The sequence below is a fragment of the Coregonus clupeaformis genome, chromosome 14 (genome assembly GCF_020615455.1).
Source record: "Coregonus clupeaformis isolate EN_2021a chromosome 14, ASM2061545v1, whole genome shotgun sequence".
Taxonomy (NCBI): domain Eukaryota; kingdom Metazoa; phylum Chordata; class Actinopteri; order Salmoniformes; family Salmonidae; genus Coregonus; species Coregonus clupeaformis.
The window spans coordinates 42,013,136-42,035,354 of NC_059205.1; the positions used below are offsets into that span (position 1 = coordinate 42,013,136).

The 22,219-nt window shown below is 41.6% G+C and overlaps 1 protein-coding gene across 9 annotated transcripts in view; it reads left to right on the forward strand.

Annotated features, from left to right (window-relative positions):
- The first annotated feature begins 277 nt into the window (after nucleotides 1–277).
- The window catches only part of LOC121580876 (ATP-dependent 6-phosphofructokinase, platelet type-like), a 37,419-nt gene continuing 15,477 nt past the window's right edge, over nucleotides 278–22,219 (forward strand). The window contains exons 1-14 of one of the 9 annotated variants that reach the window (XM_045224819.1): nucleotides 281–412; nucleotides 505–614; nucleotides 9,247–9,320; nucleotides 11,210–11,287; nucleotides 14,022–14,211; nucleotides 14,428–14,593; nucleotides 14,758–14,802; nucleotides 16,676–16,784; nucleotides 16,979–17,074; nucleotides 18,595–18,687; nucleotides 19,049–19,174; nucleotides 19,491–19,555; nucleotides 19,783–19,852; nucleotides 20,080–20,103. In XM_045224819.1, coding sequence (XP_045080754.1) covers nucleotides 411–412; nucleotides 505–614; nucleotides 9,247–9,320; nucleotides 11,210–11,287; nucleotides 14,022–14,211; nucleotides 14,428–14,593; nucleotides 14,758–14,802; nucleotides 16,676–16,784; nucleotides 16,979–17,074; nucleotides 18,595–18,687; nucleotides 19,049–19,174; nucleotides 19,491–19,555; nucleotides 19,783–19,852; nucleotides 20,080–20,103 — 1,248 coding nt within the window. In that variant the 5' untranslated portion in view covers nucleotides 281–410. Of the gene's footprint in view, nucleotides 615–9,246; nucleotides 9,321–11,209; nucleotides 11,288–14,021; nucleotides 14,212–14,427; nucleotides 14,594–14,757; nucleotides 14,803–16,675; nucleotides 16,785–16,978; nucleotides 17,075–17,336; nucleotides 17,433–18,594; nucleotides 18,688–19,048; nucleotides 19,175–19,490; nucleotides 19,556–19,782; nucleotides 19,853–20,079; nucleotides 20,104–22,219 lie in introns of all 9 variants that reach the window. The other 8 variants (XM_045224818.1, XM_045224817.1, XM_045224821.1 and 5 more) reach the window with 8 other exon arrangements.

Sequence of the window (22,219 nt, forward strand, 5' to 3'; positions counted from 1 at the left end):
CTACTACATTTCTTCCTGTTTAACTGTTCCTAGTCCCTACCTCATCGTTGTCGCTCTAGTAATTTCTACCGGCCCAATTGGTCAGAATAGTTTGAGGAATATACGTGATGCAGCAATCTATTGGAAGACACCACTGTCAATTAATTATAGGAGGAACTCTTTATAGGCTCCCCGCTGGATTTTGACTAGATGGGATACAGTTTATGTCAGAATGGAACAGATTTGATTTACGCAGCAGGTTAGGGAAATTAACGTATGAGGTTAGGATAATTAGGTTAAGGTTATAAAAAGGGTAAGGGTTAGCTAAAAAAAAAAATTGGGACATAAACGGTATCCCATCTAGCCATCGGGGACGGTAAGAAGCGAGTCAGCGAAGCATGGAAAGGAAGGGGGCGTAAACCACTGCATACATGTACAGTCGCTCTCTCAAATACTGACACTTATTTCATTTCAAAACGTACATACCAACAACAAATAATACTTTTCATATATAATCTTGTGAAGGATAGAAGAGGGAGACATGGCGAAGCGGCAGGATACCAAGAAATTCTTTGAGAATCTTTCCGGTGCTGGAAAATCCATCGGCGTTCTGACAAGCGGAGGAGATGCTCAAGGTATCAGTTACTGTTAGGCTACAAGTGGATTAGAGGGATACTGTAATACACGCTAGAACTGTGTAATCATTACGATACTAAAAGGGAAACAAAGTGTCGAGTTGTTATCAGGATTATAAATGCTGGCATTGTGTTTAGCCTAAACCATCTCAGTATTTTGTTCTCATATGTTTGACTCAATTATTCAAAAGATAATGTAGGCTGTATGAGTATTGACAAAAAAAAAACTGGACATAAAAACGAATAATAACATTATTTGTGGAATATGTAGGCAATTGGTAAGCTATTTTCAGAATTGTCACACCATTGGAAGAAGAGAGATTATGCATTATTGTAATCAACAAAAACATGGAGAAAAAAAGTGTATCATACTGAAGGGTCGGTGCTATCCGGTAAGGGTTATTTATGGTAAGGGTTAGGGTAAGGGTATGGACGTCCCAAGGATCCCGCATAGCACGAACCGACACTGAAGCCTGCATTGCGGAATTCCATTCGTTGATAACCTATGGCGCAGAGATGTCATCACGTCTGCAGGCGCACGCCCTGCATGTTAAACTCAACATGCCAATTGTAGAGCGCTAAGGATATGTGCATACTAGCAGTTGCGATTTTAGCATGTCAATCTTGGTGGGGCGAACTCAACAACAACAAATTGGGATGCATGCCAGCAAAGCCACTACACAACACAACATTAAACAATACATTAATTGCACTAAAACGGTGACAAACGGTGGCCACAAACTGTTAGGGCCTATATAAAGCTGTCCCAACAGCAGAGCTTTCTTTTCAGCACCATGGAGTGAATCCTTACCACTGCTACATCTGGATATCAGCGGAGCCTTGTCTGGCAGCTAAACAGTTAATTCAGCCTCATTTACTGCCTTTAAAAAAAACAGAGCTGATATGGCTGACTTGCTTAAACAAATGGGGTTTCTACTGACAATTGAAATGTACAAACTATGAAGGGGACGACGAGCGGATAAGAGGCAATCCGTAATTTCGATTAAGACATTAATGAGTGAGCTAGGACAGAAGTAGTCCTAACTATTTGTTCAGCACTTTTGAAATGTACAGCAACAGAATTCAGAACATGGGCCTTCTTACAGGATTCTCCCTGTACACCAAGTCAGAACCGTAGGATAAATAAAGGGGGCTTATAAGCAGACAATGAAAGCTCTTACAATATTCGATGATTACATTTCTCTAAAACAGGCTATAGGCTACATGTGCACCACCAAGTCAGAACAGTAGGCTAAGTTATGAGGGGTAAAGGGACCACATTATTAGGGTGACAGCTTACTACACAACATACACTTAGTATTACTTTCTTAGCTACAGTATACATATCTCCCTGGCATATTACATCATTTATGGAGCAGCATACAATACATTTTTGGACTCACCTTTTTGTGCTGTGCTCACTTGAACAGGAAGGTGGCGCGGCGGTCCTTCTTGTGGGGAAATGTTGTTATCAAACTTTGTCATCAAAGTCTGGCATTCTCCGGATTTATGGTGCTTTCAAGAGAACTGGGAACTCAGAAAAAAACAAGGTAGAATCATGACGCCAGTGATCTTCAGGTCGGAGCTCTAGAAAGAGGCCTGAGTTCCCGACTTGGAATTCCAAGTTGGATGACCGTTCAAAACATATTTTCCCAGTCAGAGCTCGTTTTTTTCTGAGTTCCCAGTTGTCTTGAACTCACTGAAGTCTGTTGCATGTGAATGTTTATCTTTTTAAGCTTGGAAAAGAGACCCTTAAAGCCAGACTTGGACCACACACCCACTCCACTGAATAGCAGGATAGTGATTGCTTTGCAATGCTTGCAGTTAGCCACTGATTCCTTCCAAATCTCTCATTGTTGAATTTGCGATTTCCAACTTGTTGTGCAATGTTTTTTGTCCAATGGCCGATGAGCACCGATACATTTTATCTATAATATATCTTCATATGACAAGGATTGAAAAGGATTTGCCAGTAGATTGTTGACTTGATTCATGATAATGACTGCTTGTCTAGCTTGCTAGCTAACGTTTTGAAAGTATGATGTTGACATGATCAGTCCAATCAAAGCTACGGTAGATATACAGTTGAAGTCGGAAGTTTACATACACTTAGGTTGGAGTCATTAAAACTCGTTTTTCAACCACTCCACAAATTTCTTGTTAACAAACTATAGTTTTGGCAAGTCGGTTAGGACATCTACTTTGTGCATGACACAAGTAATTTTTCCAACAATTGTTTACAGACAGATTATTTCACTTATAATTCACTGTATCACAATTCCAGTGGGTCAGAAGTTTACATACACTAAGTTGACTGTGCCATTAAACAGCTTGGAAAATTCCAGAAAATGATGTCATGGGTTTAGAAGCTTCTGATAGGCTAATTGACATCATTTGAGTCAATTTGAGGTGTACCTGTGGATGTATTTCAAGGCCTACCTTCAAACTCAGTGCCTCTTTGCTCGACATCATGGGAAAATCAAATGAAATCAGCCAAGACCTCAGAAAAAAAATTGTAGACCTCCACAAGTCTGGTTCATCCTTGGGAGCAATTTCCAAACGCCTGAAAGTACCACATTCATCTGTACAAACAATAGTGCGCAAGTATAAACACCATGGGACCACACAGCCATCATACCGCTCAGGAAGGAGACGCGTTCTGTCTCCTAGAGATGAACGTACTTTGGTGCGAAAAGTGCAAATCAATCCCAGAACAACAGCAAAGGACCTTGTGAAGATGCTGGAGGAAACAGGTACAAAAGTATCTATATCCACAGTAAAACGAGTCCTATATCGACATAACCTGAAAGGCCGCTCAGCAAGGAAGAAGCCACTGCTCCAAAACCACCATAAAAAAGCCAGACTACGGTTTGCAACTGCACATGGGGACAAAGATTGTACTTTTTGGATAAATGTCCTCTGGTCTGATGAAACAAAAATAGAACTGTTTGGCCATAATGACCATTGTTATGTTTGGAGGAAAAATGAGGTTTTGCAAGCCGAAGAACACCATCCCAACCGTGAAGCACGGGGGTGGCAGCATCATGCTGTGGGGGTTAAATGTGAGGAATTGTGAAAAACTGAGTTTAAATGTATTTGGCTAAGGTGTATGTAAACTTCCGACTTCAACTGTAACGTGATTTGACGTCATTTTATCTGTGGCCAATGACCTTAAGCTTTCTTTGATGGGCACTTCTAATGTAACTCTATGGCAGCACCCAAGGGGCTAGAATTTTCGAGCTCTCCCCGTAGATTTTGCGGTGACGTAGTGTCCCCATGAGTGACAGAACACTGAGCCAATCACAGCGCAACTAGAGAACATTACCAACCCCTACGCTCCGTATTTTCCGCTGGCTGCCCACCACCACCACAGAAAGCACTGAGCTAGGCTGAAAGACCTGGATTTTGGAGCTGCCTTACTCAAGAAAGCAAAAAAGAGACCATGTTTGTATGCGGCTTTATTAAATCAATGATATATATTTTTATACATTGTTTGCAAACTGATATATGACACTTATTAATGCCAACATTTTGCTAAAGAGGCTCTGCCCCACCTGCCCTGAATGACGGGTTGCCACTGCATACTAGCCTATCAATATTGTAATGCATTTCATTTTATAACTTCCTATTTCAATGTGACTATCATTATAAACGTAATTACAAACAATTTCTAGACTGCAAATTGACCACAAGATGCTCAAACAGATATAATGTTTGACTAAAACATAATTTAAAACCTTGCTAACATTACCACTGCTACATCTGGATATCAGCGGAGCCTTGTCTGGCAGCTAAACAGTTCATTCAGCCTCATTTACTGCCTTTAAAAAAACAGAGCTGATATGGCTGACTTGCTTAAACAAATGGGGTTTCTACTGACAATTGAAATGTACAAACTATGAAGGGGACGACGAGCGGATAAGAGGCAATCCGTAATTTTTGGAGCTGCCTTACTCAAGAAAGCAAAAAAGAGACCATGTTTGTATGCGGCTTTATTAAATCAATGATATATATTTTTATACATTGTTTGCAAACTGATATATGACACTTATTAATGCCAACATTTTGCTAAAGAGGCTCTGCCCCACCTGCCCTGAATGACGGGTTGCCACTGCATACTAGCCTATCAATATTGTAATGCATTTCATTTTATAACTTCCTATTTCAATGTGACTATCATTATAAACGTAATTACAAACAATTTCTAGACTGCAAATTGACCACAAGATGCTCAAACAGATATAATGTTTGACTAAAACATAATTTAAAACCTTGCTAACATTACCACTGCTACATCTGGATATCAGCGGAGCCTTGTCTGGCAGCTAAACAGTTAATTCAGCCTCATTTACTGCCTTTAAAAAAAACAGAGCTGATATGGCTGACTTGCTTAAACAAATGGGGTTTCTACTGACAATTGAAATGTACAAACTATGAAGGGGACGACGAGCGGATAAGAGGCAATCCGTAATTTCGATTAAGACATTAATGAGTGAGCTAGGACAGAAGTAGTCCTAACTATTTGTATACGATCTCTATTATGCGTGGGAATACATGGGAACAGATTACCAAAATTAAAATCATTTGAGCCGATTTCCTGGTGTTGTTACAGTCTTTTGTCCAACAATGACAATGCAAAAAAAAAAAAAAAAAAATACATTTGTGTATCATTTTCTTTGCTCAAATAAAACCACCAGTTGGGGAACCCTGCTGTCAGTAGCGGTGCGTGGGTAAAATCACTGGGGAAGCCAAGCGCCCCCTCCCCCCAAAAAAGCCATATTACAACCTATGTGTTGTGATAATTACATTGTTTGCTTCAACCTGTTAATTCATATGCCTTGCGACAGTGATATATAGGCCTAAAGGCCGAGACAATAAGAAGACACAGTGGCAGAATAAATTCAACCACAGCTTTGTTTTATCACAAAACCAGATAGCAACCTCCTGGCGCACCCCTACATTGCCTTCAATGCTACGGGCGGCAACAATGTCATACTCGTTTGTACCAGACAGCATCAGATAGATGGCCTACACGGAGAGAGACAGAGGAGCACTGTTTCGCTCGCTCTGATGCTTTCTCCTGTGAGATAGAGTGGGGGAAAAAAGTATTTAGTCAGCCACCAATTGTGCAAGTTCTCCCACTTAAAAAGATGAGAGAGGCCTGTAATTTTCATCATAGGTACACGTCAACTATGACAGACAAATTGAGGGAAAAAAATCCAGAAAATCACATTGTAGGATTTTTTATGAATTTATTTGCAAATTATGGTGGAAAATAAGTATTTGGTCACTTACAAACAAGCAAGATTTCTGGCTCTCACAGACCTGTAACTTCTTCTTTAAGAGGCTCCTCTGTCCTCCACTCGTTACCTGTATTAATGGCACCTGTTTGAACTTGTTATCAGTATAAAAGACACCTGTCCACAACCTCAAACAGTCACACTCCAAACTCCACTATGGCCAAGACCAAAGAGCTGTCAAAGGACACCAGAAACAAAATTGTAGACCTGCACCAGGCTGGGAAGACTGAATCTGCAATAGGTAAGCAGCTTGGTTTGAAGAAATCAACTGTGGGAGCAATTATTAGGAAATGGAAGACATACAAGACCACTGATAATCTCCCTCGATCTGGGGCTCCACGCAAGATCTCTTCCCGTGGGGGTCAAAATGATCACAAGAACGGTGAGCAAAAATCCCAGAACCACACGGGGGGACCTAGTGAATGACCTGCAGAGAGCTGGGACCAAAGTAACAAAGCCTACCATCAGTAACACACTACGCCGCCAGGGACTCAAATCCTGCAGTGCCAGACGTGTCCCCCTGCTTAAGCCAGTACATGTCCAGGCCCGTCTGAAGTTTGCTAGAGTGCATTTGGATGATCCAGAAGAGGATTGGGAGAATGTCATATGGTCAGATTAAACCAAAATATAACTTTTTGGTAAAAACTCAACTCGTCGTGTTTGGAGGACAAAGAATGCTGAGTTGCATCCAAAGAACACCATACCTACTGTGAAGCATGGGGGTGGAAACATCATGCTTTGGGGCTGTTTTTCTGCAAAGGGACCAGGACGACTGATCCGTGTAAAGGAAAGAATGAATGGGGCCATGTATCGTGAGATTTTGAGTGAAAACCTCCTTCCATCAGCAAGGGCATTGAAGATGAAACGTGGCTGGGTCTTTCAGCATGGCAATGATCCCAAACACACTGCCCGGGCAACAAAGGAGTGGCTTCGTAAGAAGCATTTCAAGGTCCTGGAGTGGCCTAGCCAGTCTCCAGATCTCAACCCCATAGAAAATCTTTGGAGGGAGTTGAAAGTCCGTGTTGCCCAGCGACAGCCCCAAAACATCACTGCTCTAGAGGAGATCTGCATGGAGGAATGGGCCAAAATACCAGCAACAGTGTGTGAAAACCTTGTGAAGACTTACAGAAAACGTTTGACCTGTGTCATTGCCAACAAAGGGTATATAACAAATTATTGAGAAACTTTTGTTATTGACCAAATACTTATTTTCCACCATAATTTGGAAATAAATTCATTAAATATCCTACAATGTGATTTTCTGGAATTTTTTTTCTCATTTTGTCTGTCATAGTTGACGTGTACCTATGATGAAAATTACAGGCCTCTCTCATCTTTTTAAGTGGGAGAACTTGCACAATTGGTGGCTGACTAAATACTTTTTTCCCCCACTGTATATTCAGCCTCTTGAGAATTGAAGGAAAATTATGAAACAGAGAAACGAAAGATACATTATTTTATGTTTTATTTTTTGGGGAAGCATGGCTTCCCTTGGCATCCATGAATACACACCACTGCCTGCTGTAGAGAAATCAAACAAACCTAAACATACCTAATCCATAATCTCTAGGAACACTACTTGGCCGTCGTAAGGTAAAATTTGTCCCTCGCTATCAAATAAACATCTGAATCAAACTTTTGTCACAATCACAATCACAATTCATTCCTGCTATGTCGACAGTGGTCTACCATTAGACCAAGCACTTTGTGCGAGACTACCATGAAATCTACCACTGTCTACACAGCAGGAATGTAGTGCGATTTGGACAAAAGTCCTGTCAGAATCCAGTTGCGGTCGAAGCTAGAAAGCAATAAGAACAATTCTCTACCCTGTAGACTAGAGAATTCAATATGCATATTTTCTCACATGATGTGAGTAAAACCCACTTGCAAGTCTTACCTGCCAGAAAATATCAGTTGGTTCTGTATATAGGGTGATATCTAAAATGACTTACAGAACCATTAGCCATGCTTCAGGAAATCTTCCAGTGGGATTAAGAATGTTTGAAGTGTTTATCATTATTAGCCCACATTGGATAATCTATGTACTATTTTCTGTGTACACACAGGTCTCCTTCATCTTATATTGTTACTGGTCTCCTAGCAACACTGATTGGCACCAGCCAACCCACAGTACCGGAATCAGTGCTCGTTAGCATCGACCCAGACAACAGACCCTTAATATCTGTGCCGGACCAACCATGCACTCTGGTCTCTCTACAGTCTGTTTACTGTGAAGGCATGCTGACTCTGAAATGACACCCTATTCCCTATATAGTGCACCCTATGTGGGCCCTAGTCAAATTAAGTGCACTATATAGGGAATAGGGGTAAGAACTAGTGCACTATAGGGAATAGGGTGTCATTTCAGACACACGTGAGTCCATTGTTGTGGGCCTAAGATGCTCTTGGACGCTGATACTAACAATAATGACATCCAAGGCAGCGCCTGCTCCCGCCCACACTCAGAATTCCCTGGGAAGCCAGTGAATAGTAGCATTGTTGTGCTGTGTGGGAGAAGTGGGAGGGCCTCAGCACAGAGCAGTGTTGGCACCACAGGGCTGCCCTACTGTTTTTGGCTGTGTGTACAGACTCTAATGAGAATGTAGCTGTAAGCAGTAAGTGCTACACTCTTAGAAAAAAAGGTTCTAAAAGGGTTCTTTGGCTGTCCCCATAGGAGAACCCTTTTTGGTTCCAGGTAGAACCCTTTTTGGTTCCAGGTAAAACCCTTTTGGGTTCCATGTAGAACCCTCTGTGGAAAGGGTTCTACATAGATCCAAAAACGGTTCTACCTGGAACCAAAAACGGTTATTCAAAGGGTTCTCCTATGGGGACAGCCGAAGAACCCTTTTAGGTACTAGATAAAACTTTTTTTTCTAAGAGTGTACTGTCTTGTCCATAATAAGGTGACCAAAGATATTGCATTCAAAATTATTACCACACTTGTATTACAATGTTAAAGTAGTTTTGGTGCAACTAAGATGCAAGTCTTTGTAATCATTATGATCAATTTTCACACTGTCAATGGAAAATGTATTAGATACTAAATCAAGGCCAATGCCTATGCAAGCATCTTTCTTTGCTGGACAGAGCACACCCTGTTAACTTGATTTACATGATTCATCCCATCTCCCTGATTAGTATTTTCAGCCTGTAGCCTACCAAATGTAACATGCATTGTCATATGTCTCTATCTCTCTCTCTCTCTCTCTCTCTCTCTCTCTCTCTCTCTCTCTCTCTCTCTCTCTCTCTCTCTCTCTCTCTCTCTCTCTCTCTCTCTCTCTCTCTCTCTCTCTCTCTCTCTCTCTCTCTCTCTCTGTGTTGTTGTGCAGGTATGAATGCTGCTGTACGTGCTGTGGTCCGCATGGGTATTTATGTGGGAGCTAAAGTGTACTTCGTCCATGAGGTGAGATCATGACAGACACTCCCGGGGGCTTGTACTGTTCTACCACTGACACTGAGACAAATCAACACCGACAAGCTCTGTGCTCATTGGGCAATGCTTTTCTTTGAGCACAGAAGTAGTGGTTTGGATAAACAACATGTTACAGAATTAAATAGAACACTAAATTAAATTGGTTATTAAAAGGATCTCTATGCAAAATGTATTATGTTTAAATAAAACAGAGGAAGAGCGATTCTTTGGTATAATTGTTCAACAAAATGACTTGTATTTCATTTAAGGGTCATGTAGAGTATTTGAATTGGAAACTTGCGAAGTCATGGTGTTAGTAGCGGGAGCAGTTTCCCATACATAAGCAGCTAATTAATACCATAAGGAAATCATACTTCTGGCTCTGGAGGTTATCCAATACTGTTCCTGTCCACTGGGGTCAAATAAAATACAATTGTATTTGTCACATGCTTCGTAAACAGGTGTAGACTAGAGTGAAGTGCTTGCTTACGGGCCCTTCCCAACAATGGGGTCAAATAAAATAATTCCAGGGCTTAGGAATTAAATTAGGTGGGATTCTGTCTCTACAGTTTTCACTTAATGCTTTTATAAGGATGACATAACGCCTGGTCATAAGAGGTCATGATGGAATACTGTATGAACATATCAAATCAAATTGTATTTGTCACATGCTTGGGAAACAACAGGTGTAGACTAACAGTGAAATGCTTCCTTACGGCCCTTCCCAATAATGCAGAGAGAAAAAACAGAAAAATAATAACACAAGGAATACATACACAATGAGTAACGATAACTTTGCTATATACACAGGTACCAGTACCAAGTCGATGTGCAGGGGTACGAGGTAATTGAGGTAGATATGTACATATACTGTAGGTAGGGATAAAGTGACTAGGCAACAGGATAGATAATAAACAGTAACAGCAGCATATGTGATGAGTCAAAAGAGTTAGTGCAAAAAGGGTCAATGCAAGTAGGTAATTAGTAAACTATTTAACTAACTATTTAGCAGTCTTATGGCTTGGGGGTAGAAGCTGTTCAAGGTCCTGTTGGTTCCATACTTGGTGCATCGATACCGCTTGCTGTGCAGTAGCAGAGAGAACAGTCTATGACTTGGGTGGCTGGAGTCTTTGCTTAAGTGTCGTCTATTGTTGGAGACTCTAGTGTTTGATGACTGATGAAAGGTATTCCGTTGAGGAGGCTCACAGTACACTCACTGTGTCTCAAATGGCACACAGCTTTTTACCAGAGCCCTATGCACACCAAAAGTAGTGCACTATATAGGGAATGGGGTCTGGGCCCTGGTCAAAAGTAGTGCACTATATAGGGAATAGGGTGCAATTTGGGACATACACTGCAAGAGGCTTACTGTAACATGTTGTTATCTACTGTGTCTGACTCAATGGAGGCGGGAGGATATGAGCTCTGGTGTCAATGTCTAAATAATTGGATTACAGGAAGCTTCAGACGTCCCTGTAGTGGCATCGCAATGAGTCTTGAATAAACAACTGTATGCTGTGAGATATATCAGTGTACCTTTAATAAGTGGGCATCATTTGTGCTAGTGTTAAAGGGATGGTTCATCTAATTTTCATGTTTGTGTCAAATTGATCTTACCTCTAGTTGTCTATGTATGCCAGTAGTGACAGCATCCATGATAATCTGTTGTTTACTTTTGCTACAGGTAGTAGTTAGCATGATGTAGCATTGTCTCTGAAAATGAATGTAAGTCAATATCCCTGATGTTATCAAAGATGCGTTGCAGAGTCAACGACTGTTACTATGTAACAACATTGTAATTCATGAATATGTTCATATTAATATTAGGAAATATAGGTCTATGCTGTGAGATAATGTTAATGTTTATTTTCTCCATGCAGGGTTACCAGGGTATGGTAGATGGTGGGGATAACATTGAAGAGGCATCATGGGAAAGTGTCTCAAGCATGCTGCAAGTGGTAAGGAGTGCAGTGAATGCCTTTAGGCAAAATACTATGGATTTGTTTAACATTATCATCACAGTCACAGGCTATATACAGTTGAAGTCGGAAGTTTACATACACTTAGGTTGGAGTCATTAAAACTCGTTTTTTAACCACTCCACAAATGTCTTGTTAACAAACTATAGTTTTGGCAAGTCGGTTAGGACATCTACTTTGTGCATGACACAAGTAATTTTTCCAACAATTGTTTACAGACAGATTATTTCACTTATAATTCACTGTATCACAATTCCAGTGGGTCAGCAGTTTACATACACTAAGTTGACTGTGCCTTTAAACAGCTTGGAAAATTCCAGAAAATGATGTCATGGCTTTAGAAGCTTCTGATAGGCTAATTGACATCATTTGAGTCAATTGGAGGTGTACCTGTGGGTATATTTCAAGGCCTACCTTCAAACTCAGTGCCTCTTTGCTTGACATCATGGGATAATCAAAAGAAATCAGCCAAGACTTGAGAAAAATAATTGTAGACCTCCTTCGTCTGGTTCGTCCTTGGGAGCAATTTCCAAACGCCTGAAGGTACCACGTTCATCAACGTACTTTGGTGCGAAAAGTGCAAATCAATCCCAGAACAACAGCAAAGGACCTTGTGAAGATGCTGGAGGAAACAGGTACAAAAGTATCTATATCCACAGTAAAACAAGTCCTAAATCGACATAACTTGAATAGCCGCTCAGCAAGGAAGAAGCCACTGCTCCAAAACCAACATAAAAAAGCCAGACTACGGTTTGCAACTGCACATGGGGACAAAGATCGTACTTTGTGGAGAAAAGTCCTCTGGTCTGATTAAATAAAAATATAACTGTTTGGCCATAATGACCATCGTTATATTTGGAGGAAAAAGGGGGTACCTTGCAAGCCGAAGAACACCATCCCAATCGTGAAGCACGGAGGTGGCAGCATCATGCTGCGGGGGTGCTGATAGAGGAATTATGATTATGACTAAAATTGTTAACCCCAATACTGATGATGACTGTGCGAACTGTGTTAGGGTTATCATTATAAACCCACTAACAGAGGGGGTGAGTTAGAAACTGCTGAGACAAACATTCCAGGATAAAGGGGACTGAGAAACTGGTTAAAGGCCGCCTAAAGGTGGGCGGAGCAAAGTTCCTTTGTGTGAAGCATATATAAAGGCTGGTTATGTGTTTTGGCGGGAGAGCTCTCCATGATTAAACATACAGATCATTCTTGCCGGTTGTGGACCTTTGTTTAATTCATGATTAAACCAGAGCCTTACACCCTCTGGGAATTATTCAGAGCATTAAGTTTGATTAGAGAGAGAGAGAAATTCTCATGACAGGTGCTTTGCTGCAGGAGGGACTGGTGCACTTCACAAAATAGATGGCATCATGAGGAATGAAAATTATGTGGATATATTGAAGCAACATCTCAAGACATCAGTCAGGAAGTTAAAGCTTGGTCGCAAATGGGTCTTCCAATTGGACAATGACCCCAAGCATACTTCCAAAGTTCTAAGGACAACAAAGTCAAGGTATTGGAGTGACCATCACAAAGCCCTGACCTCAATCCTATAGAACATTTGTGGGCAGAACTGAAAAAGCGTGTGCGAACAAGGAGGCCTACAAACCTGACTCAGTTACACCAGCTCTGTCAGGAGGAATGGTCCAAAATTCACCCAACTTATTATGGGAAGCTTGTTGAAGGCTACCCGACACGTTTGACCCAAGTTAAACAATTTAAAGGCAATGCTACCAAATACTAATTGAGTGTATATAAACTTCTGACCCACTGGAAATGTGATGAAAGAAATAAAAGCTGAAATAAATAATTCTCTCTACTATTATTCTGACATTTCACATTCTTAAAATAAAGTGGTGATCCTAACTGACCTAAGACAGGGAATTTCTACTGGGATTAAATGTGAGGAATTGTGAAAAACTGAGTTTAAATGTATTTGGCTAAGGTGTATGTAAACTTCTGACTTCAACTGTATATATAGTATACGAAGTGGTTAATGAATATTTTGGCCAGAGGCTACAGTATATAATACAGTATATGGTGGTCCTCTGTAGCTCAGTTGGTAGAGCACGGCGCTTGTAACGCCAGGGTGGTGGGTTCGATCCCCGGGACCACCCATACACAAAATGTATGCACGCATGACTGTAAGTCGCTTTGGATAAAAGCGTCTGCTAAATGGCATATTATTATTATTATTATGGTTAACGGTTTGAATATATTTGTGGTCCCAGAATTTACAAATGGCATGTGACAGATGAGCGCAGCTGCATTTCTGGCCGATGCTAAACAGAGTGGAAGGTGCCCTGTCACTGTGGATTGTACATGAACCTGATAGTTAATGACAAAAAAACACACCACACAACACCAACAAAAATATGTGAGAGGTTGAATTAATGACGCCTATCAATGCAGCAGTGCTCAATTGTGTCAGATTATGTCATCCATTGGTTTAATCTAGAGCTGTTGTTCCATTCATCCATCCTTCATCCATCCACATTTATCCATCTATCTTTCCAACATTAATTAATTCAAGCATCCATCCATCCCCCCATCTATCCTTCACACATCCATCCATTCTTCATTAATCTATCCATCCAACCTCAACCTATCCATACATCAATTCAGTTGTCATCTATCCATCAATCCATCTTTACAACTGTCATCCATCCATTCATCCGAATTCTTAGCTGTTGTGTTTTCCTGTCAGGGTGGCACAGTCATTGGCAGTGCCCGCTGCAAGGAGTTCCGCAGCCACGAGGGGCGTCTGAAGGCTGCCCACCACCTGGTGCAGCGTGACATAACCAACCTGTGTGTGATTGGAGGGGACGGCAGCCTCACTGGGGCCAACCTCTTCAGAGAGGAGTGGAGCGGACTACTGGAGGAACTGGTCCAGCAGGGTATCTCAATGTTGTAGTTCACAGTAATCTACTCCATCACATATTTCTTAGGCAAATTGCAAAAAAAAATATTTATACGCCTGATATGTTGTAGTAAAACATGTATTACTATGTATTATCAAAGCCTGTATACAGTCATTCCATCTATGAGTGTACATTACTCAGTAGTGAAGCCAGTGGTTTCATATTGCGTTGTATTGTGTATCCTGTTTAAAGGTCTGATTGATGAGGAGGCTGCCCAGAACAACTCAGAGCTGCATATCGTGGGAATGGTGGGCTCCATCGACAACGACTTCTGTGGCACTGACATGACAATCGGGACAGACTCTGCCCTGCACAGAATCATAGAGGTGGTGGACGCAATCATGACTACAGCCCAGAGGTACTGACATAGATGATTGTTGCTGAATGGTACATTTCTTAACTTTTAGATGAGCCAACATTTACACATAGACAGAGGTACTGACAGAAACAGTGGTATATTTAGCTCAGTGGTGTTGTTTGTACACGGTCAACATTTACACAGACTTCTCTCCTTTCTCTCAGCCACCAGAGGACGTTTGTGCTGGAGGTCATGGGAAGACATTGTGGGTATGGAATGGCATTTCATTGCTGCTTTTATTTCCTGCTTTATTCTTGTACTTGCTACAATTTAGCTATGGTCCTGCTTTGACAATGTTTGTACATAATACATACAAATGGGTTTGTATTGCATGTATTTATATTTGATTGAATACCAAATGTACAGTGTGTGTGTGTGTGTGTGTGTGTGTGTGTGTGTGTGTGTGTGTGTGTGTGTGTGTGTGTGTGTGTGTGTGTGTGTGTGTGTGTGTGTGTGTGTGTATGTGTACAGTTGAAGTCGGAAGTTTACATACACCTTAGCCAAATACATTTAAACTCAGTTTTTCACAATTCCTGACATTTAATCCAAGTACAAATTCCTGACAGAGCTGGTGTAACGGAGTCAGGTTTGTAGGCCTCCTTGCTCGCACACGCCTTTTCAGTTCTGCCCACACATTTTCTATAGGAGGTCAGGGCTTAGTGATGGCCACTCCAATACCTTGACTTTGTTGTCCTTAAGCCATTTTGCCACAACTTTGGAAGTATGCTTGGGGTCATTGTCCATTTCGAAGACCCATTTGCGACCAAGCTTTAACTTCCTGACTGATGTCTTGAGATGTTGCTTCAATATATCCACAACATTTTCCTTCCTCATGATGCCATCTATTTTGTGAAGTGCACCAGTCCCTCCTGCAGCAAAGCACCCCCACAGCATGATGCTGCCAACCCTTTGCTTCATGGTTGGGATGGTGTTCTTCGGCTTGCAAGGAACCCCCTTTTTCCTCCAAACATAACGATGGTCGTTATGGCCAAACAGTTATATTTTTGTTTCATCAGACCAGAGGACATTTCTCCAAAAAGTACGATCTTTGTCCCCATGTGCAGTTGCAAACCGTAGTCTGGCTTTTTAACCCTCCCGTTGTCCTAGGGTCAAAATTACCCGCCACTGTGTTGAACCAACTTTATTTAATTTTTATATTTTTTGGATCATTTGTGAGAAGGAGGCAGTGATACTTTCTTTAAAGTCTCACTGCCTCCTTCTCACAAATGATCCCAAAAATATTAAAATTAAATAAAGTTGGTTCAACACAGTGGCCGGTCATTTTGACCCTAGGACAACGGGAGGGTTAATAGCGGTTTTGGAGCAGTGGCTTCTTCCTTGCTGAGCGGCCTTTCAGGTTATGTCGATATAGGACTTGTTTTACTGTGGATATAGATACTTTTGTACCTGTTTCCTCCAGCATCTTCACAAGGTCCTTTGCTGTTGTTCTGGGATTGATTTGCACTTTTCGCACCAAAGTACGTTCATCTCTAGGAGACAGAACGCGTCTCCTGCCTGAGCGGTATGACGGCTGCGTGGTCCCATGGTGTTTATACTTGCGTACTATTGTTTGTACAGATGAAAGTGGTACCTTCAGGCGTTTGGAAATTGCTCAGAAGGATGAACCAGACTTGTGGAGGTCTACACATTTTTTTCTCAAATCTTGGCTGATTTCTTTTGATTTCCCCATGATGTCAACCAAAGAGGCACTGAGTTTGAAAGGAAGGCCTTGAAATACATCCACAGGTACACCTCCAATTGACTCAAATGATGTCAATTAGCCTATCAGAAGCTTCTAAAGCCATGACATCATTTTCTGGAATTTTTCCAAGCTGTTTAAAGGCACAGTCAACTTAGTGTATGTAAACTTCTGATCCACTGGAATTGTGATACAGTGAATTATAAGTGAAATAATCTGTCTGTAAACAATTGTTGGAAAAATGACTTGTGTCATGCACAAAGTAGATGTCCTAGCCGACTAGCCAAAACGATGGTTTGTTAACAAGACATTTGTGGAGTGGTTGAAAACGAGTTTTAATGACTCCAACGTAAGTGTATGTAAACTTCCGACTTCAACTGTAGGTACCTGGCCCTTGTAAGTGCTCTGGCCTGTGGGGCTGACTGGGTCCTGATCCCTGAGATGCCCCCTGAGGACGGGTGGGAGGAACAGATGTGTCAGAAACTGTCTGAGGTAACACACATACACACACACACACACACACACACACACACACACACAGGTGACATCTGCAGATGTAACTATAAATACATTTTAATCTATACCTTACATTGAATAGGATTTACTGCTTTGTGATCACAATTGTTGTAGTTTGTTGTATTTCCTTCAACCATAGCAAAAGCAACAGTGTGTTTCTTATTGCCCAGAGCCGATCCAGGGGTTCAAGGCTGAATATAATCATTGTCGCTGAAGGTGCCATTGACAGACAAGGAAAGGCTATTACTGTTAATAATGTCAAGGATGTGAGTACCTGAATATGCAACGAAGGGGGAACCGAAAGCAGGTCCTACAGATGCGTGAATAGCTCCATGCTTTACAGATGAAAGGACTCTGTTAAATGAGAGATAGAGAATGGAGAGAGGTAGTAGGCAGATCTGTTCTTTCTCTCTCTCTATGGTAGGCATGCAGCTGTCTCAGCATAAACCGGGTCCAGCTTTTGAAAAGCCGAATGCAAAACTTTTCTGTCATGTACTGTATATCTGTGCTTTGTTTGTATTCTTATAGAACCGTGCAGATAAGAAACGGCTCAATATCATTATTGTAGCAGAGGGGGCGATAGATTCTCACAACAAGCCTATCACTACAGACCATATTAAGGAAGTAAGTACTCAGCTGTCCTGTACTGGTGCAGTACTCCTCTGCAGACCTGGGTTCAAATCCTATTTGAAATCTTTCAAATACTTTGAGTGTTTGCTTTAGCTTACCTGGATTTTAGATGGGTGGGGTTTGCAGTTTTGCGACTTTTCTATTGGTTCCATTGCGCCAGACAAGCTCAATCAAGCCCAGCTGAAGTATTTGAAAGGATTTCAAATTGTATTTGAACCCAGGTCTGGTACAGTACTTCTGTGTGCCGTGGTACCTTCTGGTTGGACATCGTCATCTCGGTCTCTCTCTGTTCCATTAACAACATGCTGTCCATGTTTTAACTCTTAATCTAAGTATTTTAATGGATTTTCTTAGTGATGTGAACTTCTGTGAGTTATACTCCTTCCTGTTTGTGCGTTGCAACCTTGTTCTTCATCAGCATACCTAACCTGGTAAGCATAGAAATACATATAGAACTTATAGGATCTCTGTTCTGGTAAGAGTCTTATAAAGTACATTTTACCTGGGAGAACAGAAGAACAAGGATGAATCCAAAATGGTACCCTATTCTCTATAATATAGTGCACTAGTTTTGACCAGCTCTGGTTAAAAGTAGTGCACTATATAGAGAATAGGGTGCCATTTGGGATGCACAAGGTGTAAGTGTTGGAGACTCACTTACTGTGTACATGACAGGAACTGTTTTGCATGGGTGTACAGTGCTTTCCCCTTCTGTCTTTCTTCCTAAGAAATAGCATGCCATTGTCATTCTCTTCCTACCATACATAGTGTATTATGTAACATAACACAAATATCATGTTGTCAAATAGACAATTGTTGTGTCCCAAATGGAACACTATTCTCTATATCAGTGCTTCTTAATCCTGGTCCTGGGGACCCCAAGGGGTGCACATTTTTATTTTTTTGCCTTAGCACTACACAGCTGATTCAAATACTCAGCTCATCATCAAATCTTTGATTAGTGGAATCAGATCTTCACCCCTTTGGGTCCCCAGGACCAGGATTAAGAAACATTGATCTATATAATGCGTTACTTTTATAGTAGTGCACTATATAGGAAATAGGGTGCCATTTGGGACGTAAGTGTTATTTAAGTACTCTGCTACTTTGAGGAAACGTACATTGCTCAATCCCTGGCCTTCCTCTCCTACTGTAGCTGGTTGTTAGCTGTCTGGGCTTTGACACCCGAGTCACCATCCTGGGTCACGTCCAGAGAGGAGGAACCCCCTCTGCCTTCGACCGGATCCTGGTGAGTGTTACCCACATACTCACATACAATGTAAAGGCACTTATAGACTGGGTTGCTTCCTAAATGGCACCCTGTTCCCTATATGGTGCACTACTTTTCAGTTAGAGTCACAGCCATTTGTGCTGCCGCCTGTCTAATAGCTGAATAATATCCCTGGTTTGTTTGTTTTAGTTAGTAACCATGAGGCAACCAACATTTCAGAGTGATCGTCATCATTTAAAGAGCATGTTATTTCATACTGTTATGCAACTTCTAACTTGAACTTGAAATTATTTTCCCTGTGTCCCAAATCACCATTAATTCTAAGTTGACCCCCAGTATAAATATTATCTGACCTTTGACCTCCACCCTGTCTGTCCAGGCCAGTCGTATGGGAGTGGAGGCGGTCCTGGCCCTGCTGGAGGCGTCTGCCAGCACCCCGGCCTGCGTAGTGTCTCTGTGTGGGAACCAGGCTGTCCGTCTGCCCCTCATGGAGTGTGTTCAGATGGTACACTTACACTGTGTGTTCACATGCTACACAGGCCCTGCTGGGACCTTGGATAAGTATACTGTACAGTGTACAGATGGTGATGGCCACCAGACAAGATAGTGTTTGTGAGATTGCTTTACTCAACCGTAAACAAAGAACACGTATGGAGTGATAGCCTACCCCATTGTGATGTTTTCATGTTGTACACCCTCATTTACAGGATGCATCAAGTACTTCTACCTACAGTATACATTGTAGATCTATTATGAATAAAGACAATTGGTAGGCTGTTAATTCAAGACAAATTAACCACTTGTATTTATTTTCTCAATAGACACAAGACGTCCAGAAAGCCATGGATGAGAAGAATTTTGAGGAAGCTGTGAGACTGCGTGGCAGGTATATTATCTGACTCTTTGTGTCTATCATACATTCTTTGGTAAAATAAACTGATATCTCTGTATTTATAAGATGCATATCTTTATTTGGCCAGCAGTCTAGTCTAGCTTTACAGGATTCAGATAAATGTTTTCCTCTGCCTTTAAAAGCTTATGTAACTTAGTAATGGAGGCTTCTGGACAAAGGTAGATGGATGAATAACAGTATGTTTCATTAATATTTTGCAGGAGTTTCGAAAACAACCTGAACACCTACAAACTCCTGTCTTACCGGAAAGCAGACTCTGAACTCCCAAATGTAAGTATCCTCAGATAACCCAAGGTAAACATTTATATTGTACGTTGACAAAGTTACTGTGACATTCACATGTGTTTTCCCTAACCTTTGTGTCTTTCCAGCATTTCTCAGATTTGTGCATTAGGATCAGGTACTTCCTGTTGAGGTGCATTGTGGGTCATACTGAGGTCTTTTTGTGACATTAACAGAGCGTCTTTGTTAAATTGTTTTCTGTCTTGAGGGAATAGGAAGAGGATGAGCTCCCATATAATGTACGTACTGTACTGTAGCCTACTATAATATACCAGCTCTTGACAAGTGCTAAGTTCTCCTATATGTATACCGTTTGTGCTATCATGCCAACTTCTTGTGTTTACATTTTAGTCATTTAGCAGACGCTCTTATCCAGAGCGACTTACAGGAGCAATTAGGGTTAAGTGCCTTGCTCAAGGGCACATCGACAGATTTTTGACCTAGTCAGCTCAGGGATTAGAACCAGCGACCTTTCGGTTACTGGCACAACGCTCTTACCCACTAAGCTACCTGCCAATGACAGCAATGGAGTTGGCAAGAGCACAAACGGATCTGGGACAAGGCTTTGTTTGAAATACTAATTTGCTGCATCAATGGTAGAACGTCAACTATGCATTTAGAAAAAAAAACTGTAGAATAGAGCAACAAGTAGCTTTTAGGTCAGCATTTGACATAGTAAATGTAGGATTAGACCATTCTGAGCATAAATAGTGCCACAAAATGACAGATGTCTGTGCCTGTTGCTGTAGCCTAACCCTCATTACTTATTTATTAGTGGCTCTGCTTAGTAGAAGCGCCGTAGACCTTGCTAAGAAGTGCCGTGTTGCTGCACTTTCAGTATGCTTGCTGTTGCCATAGTAGCCTACTAACTAGTTCTGCTGCAGAGAAGTATCAATCAGACACATGCTTGTGATCTGCTCAAAGTAAGAGATTACTTTGAGATTACCACGCCTATGAGGTCACTCATATACGTGGGGTCTATCTGTCCAAGATCTCACTGTGATCATGTGATTGACAGCTAAAGGATTTTCCTGAGCTCAGAGCCAGTGGTCTAAGTGAAGTACGACAACAGCCTATAAAGATGCAGCATTTTGGAGCTGTAGCATGAGGCCTTGCTAGAGATTATCTATGCATGCTGCTCCATTTTCCACAGAGACAACAGATTTGCCAGGCTTGTAGAGCATCTCTACCCAATATCAACCACTATGAGCAGTTGTACAGTGCATTCGGAAAGTATTCAGACCCCTTGACTTTTTCCAAAAAAAATTACGTTACAGGCTTATTCTAAAATATATTAAATAAAACAATTTCCTCATCAATCTACACACAATACCCCATAATGACAAAGCGAAAACAGGTTTTTCGAAATTTTTGCAAATATATAAAAAATTACAACTGAAATACCTTATTTACATAAGCATTCAGACCCTTTGCTATGAGACCCGAAATTGAGCTCAGGTGCATCCTGTTTCCATTGATCATCCTTGAGATGTTTCTACAACTTGATTGGAGTCCACCTGTGGTAAATTCAATTGATTGGACATGATTTGGAAAGGCACACACCTGTCTATTTAAGGTCCCACAGTTGACAGTGCATGTCAGAGCAAAAACCAAGCCATGAGGGCAAAGGAATTGTCCGTAGAGCTGCGAGACAGGATTGTGTCGAGGCACAGATCTGGGGAAGGGTACCAAAACATTTCTGCAGCATTGAAGGTCCCCAAAAATACAGTGGCCTCCATCATTCTTCAATGGAAGAAGTTTGGAACCACCAAGACTCTTCCTAGAGCTGGCCGCCCGGGGGAGCAATCGGAGGAGAAGGGCCTTGGTCAGGGTGGTGACCAAGAACCTGATGGTCACTCTGACAGAGCTCCAGAGTTCCTCTGTGGAGATGAGAGAAACCTTCCAGAAGGACAACCATCTTTGCAGCACTCCACCAATCAGGCCTTTGTGGTAGAGTGGCCAGACTGAAGCCACTCCTCAGTAAAAGGCACATGACAGCCTGCTTGGAGTTTGCCAAAAGGCACCTAAAGGATGCAGACTATGTGAAACAAGATTCTCTGGTCTGATGAAACCAAAATGTAACTCTTTGGCCTGAATGCCAAGCGTCATGTATGGAGGAAACCTGGCACCATCCCTACGGTGAAGCATGGTGGTGGTAGCATCATGCTGTGGGGATGTTTTTCAGCGGCAGGGACTGGGAGACTAGTCAGTATTGAGGGAAAGATGAACGGAGCAAAGTACAGAGAGATCCTTGATGAAAACCTGCTCCAGAGCGCTCAGGACCTCAGACTAGGGCTGAAGGTTCACCTTCCAACAGGACAATGACCCTAAGCACACAGCCAAGACAACACAGGA